This window comes from Phyllopteryx taeniolatus, chromosome 14 (genome assembly GCF_024500385.1).
Source record: "Phyllopteryx taeniolatus isolate TA_2022b chromosome 14, UOR_Ptae_1.2, whole genome shotgun sequence".
Taxonomy (NCBI): Eukaryota; Metazoa; Chordata; class Actinopteri; order Syngnathiformes; family Syngnathidae; genus Phyllopteryx; species Phyllopteryx taeniolatus.
This window is the reverse complement of record NC_084515.1, coordinates 10,662,416-10,687,768: the sequence shown is the minus strand read 5'-3', so window position 1 is coordinate 10,687,768 and position 25,353 is coordinate 10,662,416. Positions and strand designations below refer to the sequence as shown.

The window sequence follows — 25,353 nt, the reverse complement described above, 5'->3', positions numbered from 1 at the left end:
CTGGTCCACATTTGATGGCATTTCCAGGCTATGAGAAGGCAAACATGTTGCCGAGTGCGGCACACGAATGTCGCCCTCGCCTCAATGTGCTCGCACACCCAAGCCAGAGCGGTCGGCTGCACTGTGAAAACATGGCTGCGAGCGAGCGTGCAGCGAACGTACGGAAGTGAGGTACGTGCTACATTTTTTTCGGGACTCCGCAAACGCTTAGCCGGTCCATCGAGTGTTTTGGTAGTCGCGCGCGGGGGCGGAACGAGACAGTTGCCGGGTCTGTTTGTGGAGGACCGACGCCGTTTGCGAATTAAACTGCAAAGTTGGGAGCGAAACAATCGGCTAAGCTAGGCTGGCTAACGCGAAGCTACAGGCAGACTGCCACGATTCTCCTCACCGGTTTTATCAACTCGACTAGCCTAGCGAAGACACTTCTCGAGTCGAATGGATTAACGTGGAACCCACGCTGCTCCGGAGCCTCCCTAGGTAGCCACTCTCCTAATTTCAACCGTTTACGGCACACGATAAATGCAGTGTTTAGCCGCTGGGCTAACGGGAGTTATCCCGATTAAAGGGCTGACCGAGCGGCGTTTTGCGGTGAAGTTGTCGCTAACGTTTAGCTCGCCCTCTCCCTCCCCCAGCTGGGTTGTTAGTAAAACATCACACTTGTATTTTATTTATTATTTAATTTAATTGAATGGACTGTACGCCCGGCCTGAACTGTGGCTGTTGGCCGAGTAGCTACCGGTCCAGCGTGGAAGACGCCAAGAGAGGATCCGGGGATCCGAGCACTCTACCCGGGTTGCACGCCAACGCTACCCCGTGGATGTCACGATGCCACTAGGCCTTTGTGGAAGTATTCCCACAACAGCGGGGAGACAAAAGTGGACACAAAGTAACAAGCAGACTAAGCTTTAAATTTTGGGGGGAAACAAATCCCTTAAAATTGCTAGCAAGCTGACTTTAGCCACCGCTCTCGGCTTGTTTAGCAGGTGTGTATGCAGGCATAATTGTGCACATTGTCGCCTATAAAACTGCCCTAAATGACATGTTTTTGTCATTTTTGGACGAGATTGTGAATGCTGAGCATGTTAACATCACTTCCAAGTTAGGAGAGTACTTTTTTATTTTTTATTTTAATTTTATTTTTTTATAAAAGAGGATGTGTTAAATGTTAGCATGGAGCCTCATCTCAAACTGCATCAAACTCCGAACACTATCACTGACTCTATTATTTTCCTTTATAGTTAGTGTTGCCATATATTATTAGGTGCTAACACACACTATTGACTTCATCAATGTTTATATACAATGGCAGAAAGTTGAAGCGAAGGAAGTAGGAACAAATACAGCTCAATTCAGAAGTTTCTGAAATTTTGCATTAAAAAAATGACAGTTTGAAGGTCATATAAAAATTTATGGTGCATGACAAGATTATCTCTGCATTTTGCTTTTTCTCAAATTTTTGCTTGGGATTTTTGTGATTCCAACAAAATGGTGGCTAACGTTGGATTTCCAGAATGCTGCCAAGTCGGATGTTTCCTGCTTGGGGCTTTTACGCCGTAAGAGGCAAATGTCAAACTAACAAACAAACAAACTGGCTGCCAATGTTGAATGATGTTTTTACAAAATAACTACCGAGATGATGTACGGAGGGGGGGGGGGGGGGGGTTCTGTTGCTACGACTGTGACGTAACCCAAACTTGTGCTTAGGTTGGAACTTGCCATAGTCTATCACAAACCAGAGCTAAGGCAGGAGTAGTCATAATTACATTAATTGAGAGCCTCGTGGAATGCCACCTATTCTCTACTGTACCAAAGTAATTGTGATATGTAGAGTACAATGTCGAAATTTGTAGTCCTAGTATAGAGCCTGGTAGAACACTGCCAGTATCTTATTTACAGGGGTCCTCCTCTGTTTACGACGGAGTTCCTTTCCAATGGCGGCGATGTTACCCAAATTTTCACGCAAGTAATGGGTACCATAGTCAAATCACTAACCTACACTGAGGCCTGTTAAACACACAAGGGTATTTCAAATCTTAGAGTTTTAATCTGTGACAGACCCCACACGTAAAGTAAAAAAAAAATCAGGCATTTAACAGTTTTGGTCATATTTTGTGTTGCCGATCTCAAAATCTCACATGATCTCACAAAACAAGAAGAAACACTTCCGGATATGTGCCAATGTTTCCAGAGTGTTGCCGAAGCCGAGAGTCTTTTAAAATGGCGATATCCCCGAAAAATGAATTGCTTTGGAAAATACATCTTGCCATCTGGGGGAACCCACTTTTATTAAAAAAAAAAAACACTGGGTAAGACGTTTGTTTTTATTTACAGTCTTTCTTTTGCTGAGTCAGGTTGCGTCTTGATTGGCTATATTCTGTTCCATGTCACAACTCACGGCGTCAGGACTTGGGGCGACGTGGGCTTTCCCCACACACATGAAGAGTTTTGGTTGTAAATATTGGACACGGTCATTATTTAAGATTGTTGGCCCTGACCTGTTTTCATATCCTAAAATCGGGACAAATCCACTCTTAACACGCCTCAGACCTAAGGATAAGCTTAAACGATGATCTTATAAGATTGTCTGCCGTTTTATGGCCTTGGTCGGGAATGGGCAAAATCGGCACAAAACAAGCCGATTGTCTTAATGTGTGTACCGGGCCTAATGCAGTAGTGAAGTCCTAATTACAGTAAATATTTGTATGAAAAACACTGTGGGCCATAAATATAAAACAATCAAATGAAAAAAACAGGCCTTTTTCCCAAGAGGATGTTAATTAAAAAGTCGACACCATCTGTAAAAGCTGATATTTTTCAGGTTTTTTTCCACCGTTACTGATTTGTTTAAAAGGCAGCATCACGGAATGGGGGTGAAGTCGACCCTGTAACCTTCCACCTTCGGAAGTAGGATAGGAGCCGTAATAGAGGCGCGGCAGTGCCTGTGTGTATGGGTGTTCCGCAGTGCCAGGTAGTGATGGGATGATGATACCTCAAGGAGTGTATTAGCACACTACACAAACTGTATTGACACTGTTGGTCACTCAATAGTGACCCCTGCAGTAGTTCTAAAATCACTGCAGGTAAACAAAATGAAAATAAGATGGAAAAGCTTACATGCTGAAAACCCAACATCAGCCTGTGAAATATTTAATCACTAGTCCTTAAAATATGATCTCATCATTGTATAATTTCATTTGCTTAGTTTGTTTGCTGAGTTGTTTTATAAGAGTTTAAAATTTACTTAAAACCTTGTTTGTGTAAATGCTAAAATGAGTTTATGTAAAATATAGCAAATTTGTCTGTAATAATAAAATTCAATTAAAATTTTTAACTTATGTATGGAATTTTAACTTAAGTGTTCAATCATATGAAATAAAAGACTAAAAATTTATTGATTTATGCATTTTTATTGAGGAACAAAAGTCTGCTCCAAGGCGATTTCTCCTCTTAGACACCCATTCCCCTGCCTTAGAAAAAACTATTTCACAGGGTACAGATGAAGGTGGCGAGCATAAAAATTTAACTGCAAGTTGATAAGCTTCAGGAGCTCCTTGAATCCTTCATTTTCAACAATGGTGAGTGGCTGACAGTCTTTGATAACCATGTTGACCACAGCCCCATCCACTGCTTGCTTGTTAGGAACTGCAAGCCAAAATGAAACAATATTACAGTCACACAAAGCCTTTTGTGTGTAATAAACTATTTTTGAAAATGTAATTTTTTTGTGAGAATTTCAACATACCTGGGGTACTCACACGAGTGTATCTGCCAATTCTTCATTGCCATGCCGAGCTCTATAATGCCTCAGCATTGATGAAGTGCTCTTATTGATGTAAGATCCATGAAGTCAATGGAACAAGGTGAGGGCAAGCAAAAATCCCAAATCCAACAACATCAGCAAAACTCCATTTAACAAATCTGCAACGTCGACAGTTTGTTCCGTTATAAACACAATTTGGCGCGGCACATCCAAACGACACACTTCCTGTATCGGTCACACGAGATTTTTCTAAAAGCGATACACGCACCAATACGGGGTTTCACTCTTGTGTGCTCGGTACAGTGCTGGCGCACCAGTATTGTTCATCCCATCACTAGTGCCAGGGCGTTAACGTTAAATACCCCTGTTGCGGCAATATTTCACCTTTGATGCGTTCCATGTAAGAGGCATAGGTGGGTAAATGCCAGGTTGTGCTATGCAGCAATTTTTCTTGATCTTTCTGTGAAAGAGCCTTGATAACTAAGAATGAGTTTGTAAGTTTAGGCATCCTCCCCTTGGATATCCTGTAAAGGTTTTATATTCTGCCAATTTGACCCTGAAACAGATTATTTCTATGGTTTCTTAGGAGTAATTGATTCTCAGGAACCTAAATGTTGCTCTTTACTTCCATTGTAGCCAGTGTTCATGTACTGGATGTATGTGGTCTGATGCTAGTTCAACATCAGGCGAGGCCACCGTGTCGTCTAATTCAGATACAATTTAGCCTCAAAATAAGAAATAGTGTTGTAGCTCCTGCGTCTTACCACATTCCACTCAAAGTAGGTCTTCAACGCGACCTTGTTTATAACGTACACCTGAAGACAGCATTTGTTAGCGTGTTAGCTAATTACCCCTGCATCTACCCACTAAGCTGTAACAACCGCAATATGTTAGCAGTTGTTCAAACGAGCTGATCACTGTTGTTTTTTTTTTCTCTCTTCCGGAGTGGAGCTAACGAGCACGCTTCATTAATTTGTTGTGTTGTGTTCAAGGCCAGTTGCTCACTCCTTTCGCCTTCCTCCCTCCTTCCTGTTTTATGCATGGATGCGTCACGTTAGCCTTCTCAGCAGGCGGCGTCAGCATAGTGCGAGTAATGTGTGCATGGTAAACCTTTATTGACTCTGCAGGCTGTGTTTTTACTGACAATTTCATTCTTAACTGTCAGGTTAAAATAAGTTAGCCACTCTGATATAGAATATGTTAAAAACGCGCAACATTTTTTGAAGGGATAATATCACAAAACCAACTACTAATGAACAAGGACCACTACGTTTTGATTAGTAGCTAGCAAGTGCGAGTAGCTAATGTAGTAGTCTACATCTTCACGCAGAAGTCAAGAAGCACAAACAGATAGAATCAAATGCACAATACCAGTCACACAAGTTCCAACCAAAATGCTTTGTTAACAAAAAGTTGTCCGAAACCATCTCCGACTGAGAGGCCTCATAAGGGCACAGAAACAAGAAGTAGAAACCTAGTAAAATAAAAGCTGGAACAGCACAAACAGATGGGCTGAAATGCACAAATACAGTTGCAGAAGATCCAAATCAATATGCTGTGTTTACAGAAAAACAAAAACAGGAAGTAGAAACCTACCAAAATAAAAACGGTAACAGATGGGCTCAAATGCATCCCACCAGTTGCATAAGTTCCAAATCGAAATATTTTGTTCACAAAAATTTTGTCAAAACTGGAACGGCTGAGAATAAATATATTTAAATAAATAAAAGCCATAACAGCACAAACAGATGGACTCAAACATATAACGTCAATAATTGACGACCGGCGGTCACATGGGACTCTGTTGCCATGCCAGGATACGCTCCAGTCAGTTGTTCATATTTATATGTTCACACTATCACACTATCACTTAACCAGGATCTTCACGTCCAATGTTTACTTTAAATCTCATCATGATGACTTGAAATTTCATCATAACTTTATGATGACTCTAAATCACATACACTTGATTTAAAATGTCATGACAATTTTAAATCACGTATCGAGTTTATTCTCTCTCTCTCACTAAGGTGACCTTAATACCCTGCCGTACTTATCAAGGGAAAAAAAACAGGGAGTAGAAACTTCAAAATAAAAAATCTCCAGCTATCATGATGACACGAAAACGGTCACTTTACGTTGAACAGCGCCATTGTCTTTTCAGCTTTAAAAGGATTGCGCTTCTTCACTGTCGGTTGAGAAGGTTGGATTGGACCCAGCCTGGCCAATGAGTGTCATTAAACATGTTTTGACCGGTCGCTGCACATTTAAAGGATCTCTCCGTGGAACTGATCGATGCGCACCTTTTGAACTCCTTTTACAACTGCAAAGGACACCAACTTAATAACGGAATGTGACTTTAGAATGACTTGACCTTTTTATTGCTCTCTTTAGATTCATTAGCATGATTACCCTGACTAACCCTTCTCACACCATGTTTTGTTGAAAACAGCTGCCACTGTCTGAAAAAATATTTTACATTGGGTACGGAAAGCATTCAGACCCCCTTAAATTTTTCACTCTGTTATATTGCAGCCCATCCATCCAGCCATCCATCCATTTTCTACCGCTTAGCCGAGGTCGGGTCGCGAGGGCAGTAGCTTTAGCAGGGACGCCCAGACTTCCCTCTCCACAGCCACTTCATCCAGCTCTTCCGGGGTGATCCCGAGGCGTTCCCAGGCCAGCCGAAGGATGTAGTCTCTCCAGCGTGTCCTGGGTCGTCCCCGGGGTCTCCTCCCGATTTTACGTGCCCGGAACACCTCACCGGGGAGGCGTCCGGGAGGCATCCGAATCAGATGCCCCAGCCACCTCATCTGGCTCCTTTCGATGTGGAGGAGCAGCGCCTCCACTCTGAGATCCTCCCGGATGACCGAGCTTCTCACCCTATCACTAAGGGAGAGCCCGGACACCCTGCGGAGGAAACTCATTTCGGCCGCTTGTATCCGGGATCTTGTTCTTTCGGTCACGACCCGCAGCTCGTGACCATGGGTTAGGGTAGGAACGTAGATTGACCGGTAAATCGCGAGCTTCGCCTTACGGCTTAGTTCCTTCTTTACCACAATGGACCGATACAAAGTCTGCATCACTGCAGTCGCTGCACCGATCCGCCTGTCAATCTCCCATTCCATTCTTCCCCCACTTGTGAACAAGACCCCAAGATACTTGAACTCCTCCACTTGGGGCAGGATCTCATCCCCGACCTGGAAAGGGCACACCACCCTTTTCCGACTGAGGACCATGGTCTCAGATTTGGAGGTGCTGATTCTCATCCCAGCCGCTTCACACTCAGCTGCGAACTGCTCCAGTGAAAGTTGGAGGTCACGGCTTGATGAAGCCAACAGAACCACATCATCTGCAAAAAGCAGAGATGCAATACTGAGGCCACCAAACCGGACCCCCTCTATGCCTTGGCTCCGCCTAGAAATTCTGTCCATAAAAGTTATGAACAGAATCGGTGATAAAGGGCAGCCTTGGCGGAGTCCAACCCTTACCGGAAACGAGTCCGACTTACTGCCGGATTTGCGGACCAAACTCTAACTCCGGTCGTACAGGGACTGAACAGCCCGTATCGGGGTTCGGTACCCCATACTCCCGAAGCACCCCCCGAAGGACACGGTCGAACGCCTTCTCCAAGTCCACAAAACACATGTAGACTGGTTGTGTAGACTGGTTGGGCTAACTCCCATGCACCCTCGAGGACCCTGCCAAGGGTGTAGAGCTGGTCCACTGTTCCACGGCCAGGAGGAAAAGCACACTGCTCCTCTTGAATCTCAGATTCGACTTCCCAACGGACCCTCCTCTCCAGCACCCCTGAATAGACCTTACCAGGGAGGCTGAGGAGTGGGATCCCCTTGTAGTTGGAACACACCCTCCGGTCCCCCTTTAAAAAGGGGGACCACCACCCCAGTCTGCTAATCCAGAGGCACTTTCCCCGATGTCCACGCGATGTTGCAGCGGCGGGTCAACCAGGACAGGCCTACAACATCCAGAGCCTTGAAGAACTCCGGGCGAATCTCATCCACCCCCGGGCCCTTGCCACAGAGGAGCTTTTTAACCACCTTGGTGACCTCAACCCCAGAGATAGGAGAGCCCGCCTCAGAGAACTCAGACTCTGCTCCCTCATGGGAAGGCATGTCAATTTCCTCGAAGCCATCCGGAAGTCTTTCTCCATGGCCTCAACGAACTCCTCCCATGCCCGAGTTTTTGCTTCAGCGACCATCAAAGCTGCATTCCGCTTGGCCAGCCGGTACCCATCAGCTGCCTCAGCTGTTCATTTTTTCCTCATTAATGTACACACAACACCCCATATTGACAGAAAAAAAACGAATTGTTGAAATGTTTGCAGATTTACTAAAGAAAAACTGAAATATCACACAGCCATAAGTATTTAGACCCTTTCCTGTGACACTCATATTTAACTCTGGTGCTGTCCATTTCTTTTGATCATCCTTGAGATGGTTCTACACCTTCATTGGAGTCCAGCTGTGTTTGATTATACTGATTGGACGTGATTAGGAAAGCCACACACCAGTTGATATAAGACCTTACAGCTCACAGTGCATGTCAGAGCAAATGAGAATCGTGAGGTCAAAGGAACTGCCTGAAGAGCTCAGAGACAGAATTGTGGCAAGGCACAGATCTGGCCAAGGTTACAAAAAAAATTCTGTTGTTCTTAAGGTTCCTAAGAGCAGGTTCCATAACCCTTAAATTGAAGACGTTTGGGACGACCAGAATCCTTCCTAGAGCTGGACCTCCGGCCAAACTGAGCAATTGGGGGAGAAGAGCTTTGGTGAGAGAGGTAAAGAAGAACCCAAAGATCACTGTGGCTGAGCTCCAGAGATGGCGATGGGAGAAAGTCCAAGAAAGTCAACCATCATTGCAGTCCTCCACCAGTCGGGGCTTTATGGCAGAGTGGCCGACAGAAGCCTCTCCTGCAAGACACGTGGAAGCCCGCATGGACTTTGCTAAAAAAAAAAAAAAAAAAAAAAAAGACCTGAAGGACTCCCAAGATGGTGAGAAATAAGATTCTCTGGTCTGATGAGACCAAGATGGAACGTTTTGGCCTTAATTCTAAGCGGAATGTGCGGAGAAAACCAGGCACTGCTCATCACCTGGACAGGACGACTGGTTGCAATCGAAGGAAAGATAAATGCGGCCAAGTACAGGGATATCCTGGACGAAAACCTCTTCCTGAGTGCTCAGGACCTCAGACTGGGCTGAAGGTTCACCTTCCAACAAGACAATGACCCTAAGCACACAGCTAAAATAACGAAAGAGTGGCTTCAGAACAACTCTGTTACTATCCTTGAATGGCCCAGCCAGCACCCTGACTTAAACCCAATTGAGAATCTCTGGAGAGACCCGAAAATGGCTGTCCACCAACATTCACCATCCAACCTGACAGAACTGGAGAGGACCTGCAAGGAGGAACGGCAGAGGATCCCCAAATGCAGGTGTGAAAAACCTGTTGCATAATTCCCAAAAAGACTCATGGCTGTATTAGCTCAAAAGGGTGCTTCTACTAAATACTGAGAAAAGGGTCTGAATAATTATGGTGTGATATTTTAGGTTTTCTTTTGTAATAAATCTGCAAAAAAATCAATTTGCTGTGTGTACATTGAGGGGAGAAAAAGAGGAACTTAAATGATTTTAGCAAATGGCTGCAATATAACAAAGAGTGAAAAAATTAAGGGGGTTTGAATACTTTCCGTACCCACTCTATATGCTACTCCCGACGTCACCTAAATATCTGATTGTGGGAAGCCGCCCCTGTGTGTTCACCTCCTGCTTCATTTGGTTCTGTGTGAACGATATGCTGCCTTCTTGAAAAATTGGTGTAAATTTTCGTCTATTTCTTTCAGACAGTTTTTCCCAAATTTGTCATTCACACAGCCGGTGCGGGTAGCCTTGTTTAGATAATTAGAAGCGTGGCGGCGTCAGCGCAATGTCCGATATACAGTGGGTACAGAAAGTATTCAGACCCCCTTAAATTTTAGAATATTGTTATATTGCAGCCATTTGCTAAAATAATTTAAGTTCATTCATCTTTGACCAGAGAATCTTATTTTTTCACCATCTTGGAGTTCTTCAGTTTTTTTATAAGTAAACTCCATGCGGGCTTTCATGTGTTGCACTGAGGAGAGGCTTCTGTCGGCCACTCTGCCATAAAGCCCCGACTGGTGGAGGGCTGCAGTGATGGTTGACTTTCTAGAACTTTCTCCCATCTCCTGACTGCTTCTCTGGAGCTCAGCCACAGTGATCTTTGGGTTCTTCTTTACCTCTCTCACCAAGGTTCTTCTCCCCCAATTGCTCAGTTTGGCCGGATGGCCAGTTCTCGGAAGGGTTCTGATCGTCCCAAATGTCTTCCATTTAAGGATTATGGAGGCCACTGTGCTCTTAGGAACCTTATGTGCAGCAGAATTTTTTTTTAACCATGGCCAGATCTGTGCCTTGCCACAATTCTGTCTCTGAGCTCTTCAGGCAGTTCCTTTGATCTCATGATTCTCATTTGCTCTGACATGCACTGTGAGCTGTAAGGTCTTATAGACAGGGGTGTGGCTTTCCTAATCAAGTCCAATCTATATAATCAAACACAGCTGGACTCCAATGAAGGTGTAGAACCATTTTAAGGATGATCAGAAGAAATGGACAGCACCCGAGTTAAATGTGTCACAGGAAAGGGTCTGAATACTTATGGCTGTGTGATATTTCAGTTTTTCTTTTTTAATAAATCATCAAAAATTTCAGCAATACCTTTTTTTTCTGTCAATATGGGTTGCCGTGTGTACATTAATGAGGAATAAATGAATTGAAATGATTTTAACAAATTGCTGCAATATAACAAAGTGAAAAATTTAAGGGGGTATGAAAACTTTCTGTTCCCACTGTAGCATACTGACAATTCTTTGCAAAACAAGCCGCCATAGACTGTGAGTCCTTGCAAACAGGCAACATTCCACCTCTGTTACGCCTCTTGTAGTACGTCGGAAGATGGCAAATTCCTGGGTCGACTTCAACCCCCCCCGCCATCTCTCATCAGTTTTTGCTAGAGGTGTACCATTTAATTAAATAACTCAATTTCCAAAAGAGTTTGAAGCAAAATCTCTGCCTCGAAGCTCCGCTCCAGCACATGGACTAATGCTACTGCAGTTGCATGCACCACTCAGTGTAGAAAAATGTTGGTGCGATGGTGCCAAGCCAGGAGGAAAGTGTCTGTAAAAGGCAGTGAATGTCAAAAGTTTGGGATAATTTCACTTCACAAGGAAGATAAAGTGCAATACTGCAATGTGTCTCACATGTCTACGATCGCCAACACAAGGTAACGTATCGATGTTAGCTAATTTAGTATAGCCTACTACTGCTAGTTAGAATGTATTGCAATGGACCCGCAAGTAGTCAAGGATAGACGGAGCCACCAGTGCACTTTCAATCACTTTATTCAACAAACAGTAAGAAAGCAAACATTTCATACATGAGCTGTCATTGGGCACAAACAGACAGACTCACAAATGGCTTAGCCAGTTAACAGCCAGCCAACTCTACACTCATTTGCTGATGCCCATGTCAATCACCAGGCCAGGCCCCACCTTTGAAAACCCAAACATATTCAGTCACACAGTTTCTGTGTGAAAGGCACAGGCAGATATACATGATGTTAGTACATTACTTGTGTACAGTTTTACATTAAATTCACTGGTGCGTGTCTTTGCAGGTGCCCACGTTCCGCCACACTGGAGAACGCACCAGGATGAGGAGACTGTAGGCACCCGCCGTAGTATGGCCGCGTCCCGTTCCTCGCGCGTCACAAGGTCATCGGTGGGGCTCAATGGATTGGACGAGAACTTTTGTGGCCGCACCCTCAGGAACCGCAGCATCGCCCAGCCAGACGAGACGGCTGTGTCTCCGCTTCCTAGGGCCCGCTCACCTAAGAAGAGGCAGGAGTCTCGGCAGGACTCCAGGCAGGTGTCGAAACAGGACGTCAAGCAGGGGTCCAAGAAGGAGGACAAACAGGAGTCAAAACCAGACCCTAAGAAGGAGAAGACAAAGCAGGAAGCTAAAGAGGACACTGAGAACGAGTCGATCCAGGACTCTGATCAGCAGGTCTTGCTGCAGGGACGGTTTAATGACTCAAAGGACTCAAATAGTTATCTGGAAGCCGAGCAGGAGCCGTCGGCAGGACCCCGCAAACGGAGCAGCTCATGTCTAGAAAATGACGTTAGCCCTGAGAAGTCGGAACATTGTGATAAAGGGAATGGGGTGCCGGATGCCCCTCCTTTAATCAAAAGGGCCAAGCGGTGTTCCCGCGCCGGGGAATCTCAGGGACACGAGGAGGACGCAGTGAGCCCCAAGAGTGCTGTCTCAGTTCCAGAGCGTTGCAAGGGCGACACTTGTGAGGACATTCCCACCCGGAACTCGACCTTAGCTCCTGCCTCACCCGTCCTCGGGGAAGAGGAAGGAGAGCTGGTAAAAGATGGTCGGATGAAGTGTGAAGGGGCGCCGCTGTCCCCCGACGCTCACAAGGCCTCGAACGGGCTTGGGGACGTCGCAGCAGAGAAACATAGCACCCTCGTCGAGGAGTCTCCGAGTCCCGCCTCTGCCACCAGCTGCCTGACGCTGCTCAACGGCGGCCAGGCCGGGGCACCCCCCTCGCCCCACCCCACGGTGCCTTGTACGAACTCTAGTCCGGTGCACACGGAGGTCGCTGCCTCAGGGGAGTCATCTGCGTCGTTCTCGCCAGCCCCTCCAGAGGACCCACTCCCTGAGCTGATGGTGGCCAGGGAGCAGGAGGTAGAGGACGTGGAGGTGGATGTGGTGGGTGACCCGCTGTGTCTGGCTGCCGAGGAGCAGGTGATGGACAGCGAGTGCGATGCCAATGGTCGCTTGCTCACGCCTGTTCCGGATGCTGCTGCTGCCGCCGCCGCTTCGCCTTCCTCCGCCGCCTACAACAACAACTCAGGAGAAACAACGCCCCCGCTGGCACCGACCCCACCGCCCACCAAGCCCGGGTGCACGCCCCTATCTTTTGCTGAGCTCTATGAACACAGATACACCCTGCGGACTTCACCCCGCAAGACGTCCTCCACCAAGACCTGCTCTCCGCCTCGAGACAACGGGCCTCTGAGGGAGGACAGGGAGTCGGTGGAAGGAATGGACGAGGACTTCCCTCTTCCCTCTGACTCTTTGTGTCCACCCGACAACGAGGAGACCACATGTGTGGGGCCCAGAGACGAAAAAGCCTGCGACGACGGTGGCCCCGTATTGGGACCGGATGTCTGCAAGGAAGCAGCGTGCAGTCACACAACGGAGGAGGAGGAAGAGGGGGAGGAGGAGGAGGAGGAGGAAGAGGAGGAGCCAGATGTGTATTACTTTGAGTCTGACCACCTGGCTCTGAAACATAACAAAGAGTATGTACGAGGAGCTTTGACGTGATTTTGTTCCCCCGTCACCCTCCCTTTGCCGCCACAATCGTGTAGCTCACCCGAATCTTTTCACTGTTGCCTTTATACCCGTGTGTACTGTCAAATAATCCCGCCACGCTCTTGATTTTTATGGGATTTGTAGCTGGTAAAAATGTAAATAATGTAGCGTAATACCATGGAACTTCCAAAGTGGAACACAATCTGCTCCATGACAATGGTGGTAACTTGATTTAGGAGTTAAATTTTTTTCTGTGACTGAGCTCGAAACTCAAATTTCTCCAATCTCAAATTCTGAGAGATGTGTGATGTTGGGTGGATGTTATGGCGTTCTTTGTCTAGCAGCGGCATATCAACACAAAGCAAAAAATTGACCAAGCAACATCTCGTAATTTAGAAAACTCACAAGTAGGTCCACTCGTAAACTGTGTAGTAAAACCTTCGGCCTTCACCCTTTAAAGACAATGGACAGCAACAGAGAAGTAACGGGAATGAGTTTGTAGAATGATGGTCACCTAGTGGCATTTTATAAAACTATTCCTGACTATTCCTGGAATTAATAGCTACAAAGCAAAATCCCGTAGATTCATAGTGGCGTAATGACTGTTCAATCTTCAGCAACCAACTTTTGTTTTAATGTTCTAGTTTAGTTTTATAGGGGGTCATGTAATGCTCCGTTAAAGCTGGTTCATGATGTGTCCTCACAGCAGCGCAGACCATTGAAACACAATCGCCCCAACGTCTCACTCGTATTGGTGAATGTTTCAAATTGACCGCTGGCGGGCCTCTGATTTCACCACCAGTGCATGCGGCAAACTAATTGGATTGAGTTTCCGCGACAAGGTTCACTCGAGCCCAGGAACATGGATCAATACAAGGCCAGGAGTCATTTAAAGAAAGCATGACTCTATTTTTTAGGCTTTGACACTGGAGCGTGTACATACCAGTTGGCTCCAGTATGGTAAATCCAGATTTAATTTTTCACATGCGGGCCTCAGTTTACCTTTAGTTTTGTTCCTACAGTGGCAATGAAACCTTCCATCCATCCATCCATTTTCTGTACCACTTCCTGATTTACACAAGTGGGAATGCAGTAGTTAAGTCAGGAAATAGTTGTTTGAAAAACAAATACGGTAGGAACTGAGGGTGTCCTGCATAACAAGGTATTTTTACATTGGAACAAGGATGTTGGAACCGTTGTAAACTGAGGTCCCACTATATGATCACAAATCTGTCAACAAATTAAAGGACGATGTTTTAATACCACGTAGCAGGATGCTGAAAAAGTGGCAACATGAAGTGGTAATCGACTGAATCGAACTCAACAGTAGTACCTGGTGGAAACCGGGGCTTTTTGCGGAGCTTATTTGGAGTCTTATTTGGTCCCACATATTTGACAAGTTACTCTGCATCTGAAGGTTCATAGTTATTGTACAACCCCAATTCCAATGCAGTTGGGACGTTGTGTTAAACATAAATAAAAACAGAATGTAATGATTTGCAAATCATGTTCGACCTATATTTAATTGAATACACTACAAAGACAAGATGTTTAATGTTCAAACTGAGAAACTTTGTTTTTAGCAAATAATCATTAATTTAGAATTTTATGGCTGCAACACATTCCAAAAAAATCACCTTTACAATCACTGTTACATCACCTTTTCTTTTAACAACATTCAAAAACCGTTTGGAAACTGAGGACACTAATTATTGAAGCTTTGGAGGTGTAATTCTTGCTTGATGTACAGCTTCAGCTGTTCAACAGTCCGGGGTCTCTGTCGTATTTTACGCTTCATAATGCGCCACACATTTTCAATGGTGGACAGGTCTAGACTGCAGGCAGGCCAGTCTAGTACCCACACTCTTTTACTACGAAGCCACGCTGTTGTAACACGTGCAAATGTGGTTTGGCATTGTCTTGCTGAAATAAGCAGGGGCGTCCATGAAAAAGACGTTGCTTGGATGGCAGCATATGTTTCTCCAAAACCTGTATGTACCTTTCAGCATTAATGGTGCCTTCACAGATGTCTAAGTTACCCATGCCATTGGCACTAACAGAGTCCCATACCATCACAGATGCTGGCTTTTGAACTTTGCGTCCATAACAGTCCGGATGGTTCTTTTCCTCTTTGGCCCGGAGGTCACGACGTCCACAATTTCCAAAAACAACTTGAAATGTGGACTCATCGGACCACAGAACACTTTTCCACTTTGCATCAGTCCATCTTAGATGAGCTCGGGCCCAGAGAAGCCGGCGCCGTTTCTGGGTGTTGTTGATAAATGGCTTTTGCTTTGCATAGTAGAGTTTCAAGTTGCACTTACGGATGTAGCGCCGAACTTTATTTACTGACATTGGTTTTCTGAAGTGTTCCTGAGCCCATGTGGTGATATCCTTTACACATTGATGTCGGTTTTTGATGCAGTGCCGCCTGAGGGATCGACGGTCATGGGCATTCAATGTTGGTTTTCGGCCTTGCCGCTTGCATGCAGTGATTTCTCCATATTCTCTGAACCTTTTGATGATGATATGGACCGTAGATGATAAAATCCTTAAATTCCTTGCAATTGTACGTTGAGGAACATTGTCCTTAAACTGTTCGACTTTTGTCACGCACTTGTTCAGAAAGAGGTGAACCTCGGCCCATCTTTGGTTGTGAATGACTGAGCAATTCAGGGAAGCTCCTTTTATACCCAATCATGGCACCCAGCTGTTCCTAATTAGCCTGTTCACCTGTGGGATTCTCCAAACAGGTGTTTAATGAGCATTCCTCAACTTTCTCACTTTTTTGCCACCTGTTCCAGCTTTTTTGGAACGTGTTGTCGCTATAAAATTCTCAGTTAATTATTTGCTAAAAACAAAGTTTATCAGTTTGAACATTAAATATACAAAGATATTTAATGTTCAAACTGATGAACTTGTATTGAACATGATTTGCAAATCATTGTATTCTGTTTTTATTTGTTTAACATAATGTCCCAACTTCATTGGCATTGGGGATGTACAATATTACAGTCTGAAATCTGTGTCACACATAAAACAATACAAAGGGAGTCCTTGGTTTACAATGGTGCCGCATACGAGGTTTCGCTATTTAGATGAACTGAATTCGTGGTCACGTGGCACAAGGCATTTGATTTTTTTATTTTTCTGGCCTAAAAGTCTTTTCCATCAGATATTTACTGTAACTATAACTTTACTACTGCTTTGGCAATGCATAGGTTAGTTATAGCTCATGATGCGTTCTGAATTTTTGTCATCTTTGAGAACCCCCTGTATTCCAGTTAACGTTTGTTACTTTTCTAATTATACTTGATAATCCCAACTATTTTTTCATCCCAATTTACACACATTCGATGTAACATCTTTCTGCAATGTTAAGTCATAATGCATTCAGCCTAGCATTATCAAAGAGTGTGTGGTTTTAAGTATAGTTTAAAAAATAAAAAATAATTTGTCTTTTTTAATTGAAGACCTGAGCCACGGATTTCCCTGTAGGCTTAACAAACATGAAATGGTGTCCGATTTACCAAATGGAGGAACATGTTGCGTGTCCACCTTCTTAACGCAATAGAAATTACATTGCTACTACATTGGCGTTATCTGAGAAGCTAACAGCGAGCCTAGCTGCCGCTTCTACTACTTTGTATTTTCCGTGGCCCGTCACTGCCTCTCAAAGGTCATTGCGAGTACTTCGTGAGGACCCTGCCACGCCCTGTTAAAGGAGAATGGATGTGTAGCCATGCTGACAGGCCTCTCTCTTAAGTCAGTCCTACTCAGTTCGCCTTGCTCCCACCTCCACAAAATGTCAAACTCTATGCTGCCGCAAGCCCTTGTGTTTGACGTGACTGTTCTGATAGGTAGTGACACGCTAGCCGGAATTGAGTCATTCAAATTATGTTTTGCCTGTGTTAGTTACCAGAGGTTGCTGCAGACCATCGGCGTTCTTGAGGCTCAGCGCGCGCAGGCCATCCTGGACCTGGAGACATTGGCGCGGCACCAAAGAGAGGCACTGGCCGACCCCATCAGCTTTGTGGAGCAGCTGCAGAAGAGGGTAACCTAAATATATATCGATTGTAATGTATTTGTTTATTTAGCAGGATGATTATTATTTTTTTTTTGTGGCTTCCATTGTGAAAAGCACATCCTCGCTGAAGTGCACTAACAACATGGCTATGAGCAGAGTGGAGATGGTTTCCAAAAGCACAGTCCCTGTTCCAAGTTACTCTTTTGATCCCTCAAGGGCCTATTTAAAAAAAAAAAAAAAAAAAAACAACAAAAAAAACCCACCGACTATAATTCCCGCTATGAAGCTTACAACATGAGCAAAATCATTTTCAAGTTGTTTTGCATATGACAAGAAGCCCGGTGGAAGGCAATCAGGGAGTCAGTCATGCTGAACATTTGCACATTGTTTCAAAGCTTGTTTGGTATCAGGAGGAATAAAGTAAGTCCCGGAAGGGGGAAAAAAAAATCAAAAAGCAAAATTTTTTTGAATAATGTCTTAATTTTTTTGAAAAGCGCAGAGTGAAAACAAAGGAATATAATTTAATTTTTAGGCCATGTCTCCCAGTCCTACTTTAAATGCAAATTTATTTATTTTTCTTTGTGGCATCTGTCAGGTAAATCTGGGTCTCCCGTGCCCCCAGCGCGTCGTTCAGCTCCCGGACCTGGCATGGGAGCAGTACACATCCGGCCTTGGCAATTTCCAGAGGGAGTTCTGTGACAAGAAACGCAAAACCAGGCGGCTCAGGCTCATCTTTGACAAAGGTGTGGCGTTGCGGCTTGTCCAAAATGGCAGCCGTTTCACATGCCGCACTTACTTTAATTTGCTGCCCCCCCCTCCATCCTGTTTAGGTTTGCCTGACAGACCAAAAAGTCCAGTTGAGCCCAAGAAAGGGTGTGAAACCGGCACCTTTTACTCCTCACTGCCCACTAGTGACGCCCTAGAGAATGGCAGGCAGACGCAGGTTTGACTGAACTCACATCACATAGCAGGGTTTAATATCCTGGTTACTTGTGCTGTGTCTGCCTCCTAACCTACTGGTTACTAGTGCTATGTGTCTATATTTTAACACCCATATCACCAGTGCTGTGCGTCTGTCTTTTTAACATCCTGCTGAATGGTGTTACATGTTTACTATTTTAACATTTTGGTTACTGGTGGGTGCTATCTGTCTTCCTTTTCACATATCGGATACTAGTGCAATATGTCTGCCTTTTGACATTCTGGTCACTAGTGCCATGTGTCCGCCGTTAACATTCTGGTTATGGATGCTATGTCACTCATTTACTACCTTCATATAAACATGGATATTTGTATTTAACAGCCGTCAATGGCAGGGAATGAGTTAAGATCCCGGCCACGAGTACTTTGTGTCTGCCCTTTAACATTGTGGTTACTGGTGCCATGCGTCTGCCATTTTAGCATCCTAGTTACCAAGTCAAATCCAATTTATTTATATAGCACTTTTCATATGTTAAAATTCAACACAAAGTGCTTCGCTTCTGCCTTTTAGCATACTGGTTACGAGTGTCTGCCTTTTGACATCCTGGTCACTGGTGCGATGTGTCTGCTTTGTTTGCACACACACAAACAGGGGCAGTACAAACACCTCGAGCCCCACTGCATTATTCCTAGTCGCCGTGACATTTTCGATAAAACAATACCCCAGATGCATAAAGAAGTTCAAAAGTGTATTGTCACACGTTCAGAACACAAATGCCGTTCCCACCACATACTGACGGGAAAGAAAGAATGGACGTGAACTTATTTAAGTTAATTGGTGGGATGTTTATATTTAAATGTGTGTGTGTGTGTATATTTAATTGTTTTTCCCCAGGATTTTCTAATTGAATATTGTTTCCTCATGTTTAAGGTTAACCTTTATGTAACCCATTGGTTAATAATAAATGGGTCCGTTTTTTTCATGCTTACTGTTGCTGACTATTGTTCTCTGAGTAATATCAATTGATTGAAGCCTTTTATAACATTCCTATGACAAAATATGGAGGATTTGTGCTGATATTGTATTGGACCAATATCTGTATCAGCCAATACTCAAGGCTGCAATATCTGTATCCTATCTGAACTGAAAAGGTTGTATCGGCACATCCCTACTCATTGGTGCTATGTGACTGACATTTTAAGAAACCTGGTCACTGGTGCTATGTGTCTGGTTATTAGTGCCATATGCGTCTGCCTTTTACTATCCTGGTTACCGTTGCTGTGTGTTCACAGATGATCCGGGGGAGACTCTGTCAATCCAGCAAGCCCCACACGTTTAACCAGCTGTGGACGGCGGAGGAGCAGGTAATACAAATACACAGTGGCGTGTCAGACATGTTGTTCATGATCACACGACCTCGGTGTTGCGTTTGGACCCGTTAGAAGAAACTGGAGCAGCTCCTTCTCAAGTTCCCTCCAGAGGAAGTGGAGTCCAAAAGATGGCAGAAGATTGCAGACGAGTTGGGCAATCGGACGGCAAAACAGGTGAATGAAATAAATGATTTTACATATCATTGTCGTCAGGCAGAATTGTCTCCAAAACCATCACTTTTCAGGAAACCCCCCCAAAAACAGCATGTTTGTTGAGCCGTTAACATTGAACCATCAAAGAGAGTAAGACATTTTCAGCACTTTACATTGGTAAATCATTTGTAAAAATAACAGACCCATTTGGGGACTGACTAATAATATCGATTTGTGAAATTATGAAATTGACCAAATTTGGACATAGATTTCTCCGTGATGCCACCGATATACTATAAATCCACATTTACATTTTTTTAAATATTCAGTGCCATTTTTGGGTGGCTTCTGATACATAGTGTGAGTTAAAATGTGGTTGGTTGATTGATTTCAATTTCAACTACCAGTAATAAAAGACTTGAAAATAAAAAAAGAAAAAAAACACTTAACATTTTAAAGGTTTTCATGCACTTTTATGTGTGGTTTCTGATGTATAGTGTGACTGAAAATGCTTTTAACTGAATTCAAATTAAATTATCCATCCATCCATTTTCTTCCGCTTATCCGGGGTGGGGTCGTGGGTGTAGAAGCTTAAGCAGCTTCCCTCTCCCCGGCCACTTCATCCAGCTCTTCCGGGGCGATCCTCAGTCTCTCCAGTGTGTCCTAGGTTGTCCCTGCGGCCACCTCACCAGGGAGGTGTCCAGGGGGCATCCTAACCATACTCCTGGAGCACCCTTCAAAGGACCGCTCGGGGGACACGGTCGCACACCTTTACAAAGTCCACAAAACACATGTAGACTGGTTGGGCGAAGTCCCATGCACCCTTGAGGACCCTACTGAGGGTGTAGAGCTTGTCCACTGCTCCACAGTGAGGACAAAAACCACACTGCTCCTCCTGAGTCTGAAATTTGGCTTCTCGGCGGAGACTCCTGTCCAGAACCACTGAATAGACCTTACTAGGGAGGCTGAGGAGTGTGATCCCCCTGTAGTTGGAACACACCCTCTTAAAAAGGGGAACCCACCACCTCGGTCTAAAAAAATGGTTATTTGGTTCAAAAGAGTCAAACTATAAATATGAATTATGTGAGTACACAATTTTACATAATTCAATTTAACATTTAAAAAGAATTCTGTGGCTTCTGATGGACATTTTGCCTGGAACTTTGGTTAGTTGATTCATTAAAATTCAATTCAGTATTAACAATTCCTCACCGACCCCAATTCCGTTGTGCACTGTCCAATGAACACAAAAGTGAAATTCTTGATACAGTAATACTTTTCTTAATAGTAAAATTGTATTATATCAATGAATATACATTTTCATGAACATTTTAATAAGTTCAGATTTAACGGTGGGTTTTGTATTGCCAGTCATCCATACGGTAAGTGAAAATTAAAATAAAAACGTGATATTACATTGTGAAGATTTAATGGAGGTTTTAGTCTTTGTGCCTTTTGCACATTACCTCTACCAAGTACATTTATGTTGTATGTGGCTATCTGTTTGTTTTCCCTGTGTGACCTCTGTTGGCGTTTCCCTGTGACATGGCTGTAGGTTGCCAGCAGAGTGCAGAAGTACTTCATCAAACTGACAAAAGCTGGAATCCCTGTGCCTGGAAGAACCCCCAACCTGTACATGTACACTAAGAAGGTACACAAAGACCTTGGCACCGTCTAGTGTTTAAAAAAACAAAACCAAAAGCACGCTCCCTGTTGTTAATCAGGCGTCCAGCAAAAGGCAGCATCACCTCAACAAGCACCTCTTCAGGCCCTCGACGTTTCTCACCTCCTACGAGCCGCCCGTCTTCATGGACGATGACGACGAAGAGCGGGCAGTGTTTTACAGTGCAATGCACGACCCGACTGCAGATGACTCGGTAAGGGTGGAGTTTTTTAAAATATATATATATATATATATAAATATATATATATATGTGGAACAGTGGACGACTGGTGAGAGCGTCAGCCTCACAGTTCTGAGGACCAGCGTGGGTTTTCTCCGGGCACTCCGGTTTCCTCCCACATCCCAAAACATGCATTAATTGGTGACTCTAAATTGCCCGTAGGTGTGAGTGCGACTGGTTGTTTGTATGTGCCCTGCGATTGGCTGGCAACCAGTTCAGGGTGTACCCCGCCTCCTGCCCGATGACAGCTGGGATAGGCTCCAGCACGCCCGCGGCCCTAGTGAGGAGAAGCGGCTCAGAAAATAGATGGGGAGAGAGAGATATATATATATATACATATATACACACACATACATACAGGGTGATTGAAAAGTAACTCCTTATTTTAAAATACTTATTCATATTTTGTAATATTTTTCACCTTTTTTTGTGTGTATGTTCCATGATTAAAGGAGCAAGTCTATACAACCAAATGAACGACTTTGGAAGAACTTGAAGGGCAAATACGAGAAGTTGTCTTCCATCCCACAAGAGTTCCTTGTGAAATCCGTTAATGCGGCTTGAGAAACTGGTGGCTAATGCTGGCGCCTGTATTGAATTTTAAATAAAACTTGAGGCAATACACTTTCTCATGTTTATTTCTTGATATTAAATGAGTTGGTCAGTACAGATGATTGGTCTGGCTGCCAGTAAATCATAACTTTTTGTTCATTGTGTTTCTGTGTTCGCAGGATGAGGATGGTGTCCCCGCGGAGCTGCGTAACCTTCCTGAGTACAAAGAACTGGTGGAGCTGAAGCGGCTGAAGAAACAAAAGATTCAGGAGATCCGCGAGGACAAAGGCGGCGTGCAACACCTGGGATACAAGGTGACGCAGATTGCCATGATCAGCACCATTTCACCGACCGCAAATGTGTGTAACTCACATTCGATGTGCGTGTGTGTGTGTAGTGCGACGTGTGCGGCATGGATCCCATCCAGGGTGTGCGCTGGCACTGTCAGGATTGTCCACAGGACAACGCTGTGGATTTCTGCGCCAACTGCTCAGACTGGTTAGTTTGGACGCACACATACACACTACCTACCATTAGGCACACACAACACTTTGAAGTCCCCATACTGATAGTAATAATGTGAAGCTCTTTATGCAGCCAGAAGATGGCGCCTTTGGAATCCATCCATTAATTCCCCTCATAAAAGATTACGCCCTTTTTACTAGAAAAAATATTTGTTTTCTTCACAAAATACTGCTTTACTTATACGTTTGTCTTTTCAAAAATTACTTTTCTCTAAAATTGACAGCTTTACTATACAATATTCCTTTTCATCAGATTACGATTTACGACCAGTGTTATTCTTTTCAAATCAAAATACATTTTATTTATGTAGCACTTTTTGTACATGAAAAATGCAAGTCAAGGTATTAGGTTTATGCATATAATGTATATATGCCTGTGTGGGATTTTAAGTTTCTTTTGGTATATTATACATAAGGGCGGCACGGTGGGTGACTGGTTAGCACATTCAGAGCTGCCAAATGTTACAGAGCGTCCGTATTTTGTTACGGAAATCACTGAACGTAATGTCTGACATTAGCGTCGCATCCACATTGAACAGCTGCTTGGTGCACGCTATTTTATTATGCTCCCCGGCTGCCAAGCTGCGGAGGCAAATCATCTCTTTGCGTCCGGTGTCAACACATTGTAAAGTTACTGTTGATTAATCTGCTTTAATAGACTTTTTTTTTTTAAACCAGGGCTGAAAACAGAATTGGCAAAATGTGAATTAATCCATAGACACAGATATTTTTCATGATGGAACATCAAAATCTCATATACTGGTACTTTGATTCAGGCTGCAACTGCATCCGCCATTACGAGGTTGATGTAGAAACATTAAAATGGCAAATATTGAAGCCATAATTTATTAATTAACGATTATGACTGTTGCAAGGTAATGTTCTCCAAAATATGTAAATATTTATTTTCTATTACATTTTGCTAAATACATTTTGACTTTTTTTCTTAATTTTCTAATTTAAAAACTTCAAAAATTACCTGATCTAAAATTATCTAAAAAAACATTTTTTCCTTATAAAAAGTCTATTCTTATGAGTGTGACTTTATTTCCCTGAAAAATGATTTCCTTTATTTCAGTCACTTTCTTTGAGTGTGTCCCCAACACACCTTAGTAAGTTCGCAATGTTTGATAATTCTGCAACTTATAACGTTAAGCTCTCACCCCCACCCCCCCCACCCCCCCGCCCAGCTTGTTTAAGACTGAGACCCACAAGCCCAATCACCACTTGGACCCCGTGTACCAGCCTGAGACTTTCCTGGACCGTGACTACCGCCTGCCACAGAGCACCAGCTACAACTACCTGGACCCCAACTACTTCCCGGCCAACAGATGACGGACGAGCGGCAGGCGCCCATATCTCCACCACACACACTCTTTCTCTTTTTCCTTCTCCTTTCTTTCTCTTTCTCCGGCATGCATGGCTCCATCGCCCAAGCTTTATGCCGCTGCCATGTCAGAATGTCAGCAGGCAGACGGGGGCGAGCAGAGCAATGCCGCTGCTGCTCGGAGGTGGCCAACTTGGCGGGCCGCCACCTCAGCCAGTTTAATTCACAAATCTTTTAAAGACAAAAAAACAAAAAATGGAGGCAACATTCCCGCACGTCACAGAGTGGCGGTTTGTCGCGCTGCCGCATTTCAAACGCCAACACTGTTTTTGTTTTTTTTGCCCCCCACCTTTCCCCACTCTCTCATCCGTCAGTGTTTGCCGCCATGGACCACGTGAAGTGTTTATGGTGACCAGTAGTTGGCCCTAGCTGTTGTGTGTGTGCCATTTAAAGCAAAAAGAAATGGAAAAAAAAAAATGTTTTGTCGGTCAACCTTTGGTTCTAAAGTCCATGAAAAAAGATTGTATTTTTATTAATCTATTTAAAAAAAATAAAAAAATAAAATAAAAATTTGTGGTGCTCAGTGGCGCCACAATTTTATATACATGCACAGACACGCGCACATAGATTCTGTTTGTGCTCGACTAGACCCCATTCTCACCTCTCTGACCCCCCGGAACCCCTCCGCTTCAATATCTGTGTATAACAAGTCTGTTCTTATGTAAAAAAAATAAAAATAAATAAATAATAAAAAAAAATAATAATAATAATGTACAAAAAATGCTAGAGGAGAAGCGTGGAAATAAAAAGTGTGAAAATATTTTTTCCATTCATTCTTTTCACAGATGACTTTATTTTGATAAGTAGACTGTGGAACCTCGAAAGTCAAGCAAATAGTCTTAAATGGGTGAGTACGGTAGTTTTACTTTGCTTTAGTTTTATTAAACAGTGGTTTTACACTTGTAGGAAGGTTATGGATCATAAAATGTGGCTAATGTTGCAGTTTGCTGAGCCATTAAATAAATGTATTGGTCATGAAATAATTCATTTTATTGTCACATCCAAAATGATGAGATTAAAAATTACATTTGCATTTCAATTATGTAATTTTATTTGAATGTATTTTGGAACAGCAAAATACATTTCAATATTTTACCAATTTTTATTTGTTTTAAAATGTGCTTAATTTTGGCACAATTAATCCATGCACGATTTAATAAAACTTCTATTTAATTGGTTTTAAATGAAATTTAGCCACAATTTGCTTAATTTTATTTAAAAAAATGTAATCTCCCCCCATTGACTTAAGATTTCTTATATTTTGCCACAATGAATCAATGTACAATTTAATACATGGTTACTGATTTTGATAGTTTAAATGGCTATACGATTTTTCA

The 25,353-nt window shown here is 43.6% G+C and overlaps 1 protein-coding gene and 1 long non-coding RNA gene across 4 annotated transcripts; one reads left to right on the top strand and one right to left on the bottom strand.

Moving 5' to 3' along the window:
* Positions 1–21: 21 nt before the first annotated feature.
* Positions 22–24,776, top strand: zzz3 (zinc finger, ZZ-type containing 3). 3 transcript variants are annotated; one of them, XM_061797187.1, is made up of 12 exons: positions 23–171; positions 11,472–13,164; positions 17,093–17,231; positions 17,800–17,947; positions 18,035–18,147; positions 19,419–19,490; positions 19,569–19,670; positions 21,205–21,300; positions 21,374–21,526; positions 22,285–22,419; positions 22,503–22,603; positions 23,820–24,776. In XM_061797187.1, exons 2-12 carry the CDS (start codon positions 11,537–11,539, stop codon positions 23,962–23,964), a joined length of 2,832 nt encoding a protein of 943 aa, XP_061653171.1. In that variant the 5' UTR covers positions 23–171; positions 11,472–11,536; the 3' UTR covers positions 23,965–24,776. The 3 variants fall into 3 exon arrangements, with proteins under 3 accessions (XP_061653173.1, XP_061653171.1, XP_061653172.1); XM_061797188.1 differs by lacking the exon at positions 23–171 and adding an exon at positions 198–477; XM_061797189.1 differs by lacking the exons at positions 17,800–17,947; positions 18,035–18,147 and having other exon boundaries at positions 22–171.
* On the bottom strand, positions 3,394–4,892 carry LOC133488821 (uncharacterized). Its single transcript, XR_009791749.1, has 3 exons — positions 4,525–4,892; positions 3,743–3,918; positions 3,394–3,642 (listed from the first exon to the last, which is right to left on the bottom strand). It is a non-coding gene; the product is annotated as an uncharacterized LOC133488821 (long non-coding RNA).
* Positions 24,777–25,353: the final 577 nt, after the last annotated feature.

Bases quoted from the DNA above. Each gene is read 5' to 3' on its own strand.
- zzz3 (XM_061797187.1), top strand. From the start codon at position 11,537: ATGGCCGCGTCCCGTTCCTCGCGCGTCACAAGGTCATCGGTGGGGCTC. The intron at 21,301-21,373 runs GTACACAAAGAC...GTTGTTAATCAG, and splicing joins TGTACATGTACACTAAGAAG to GCGTCCAGCAAAAGGCAGCA. The intron at 21,527-22,284 runs GTAAGGGTGGAG...CTGTGTTCGCAG, and splicing joins ACCCGACTGCAGATGACTCG to GATGAGGATGGTGTCCCCGC.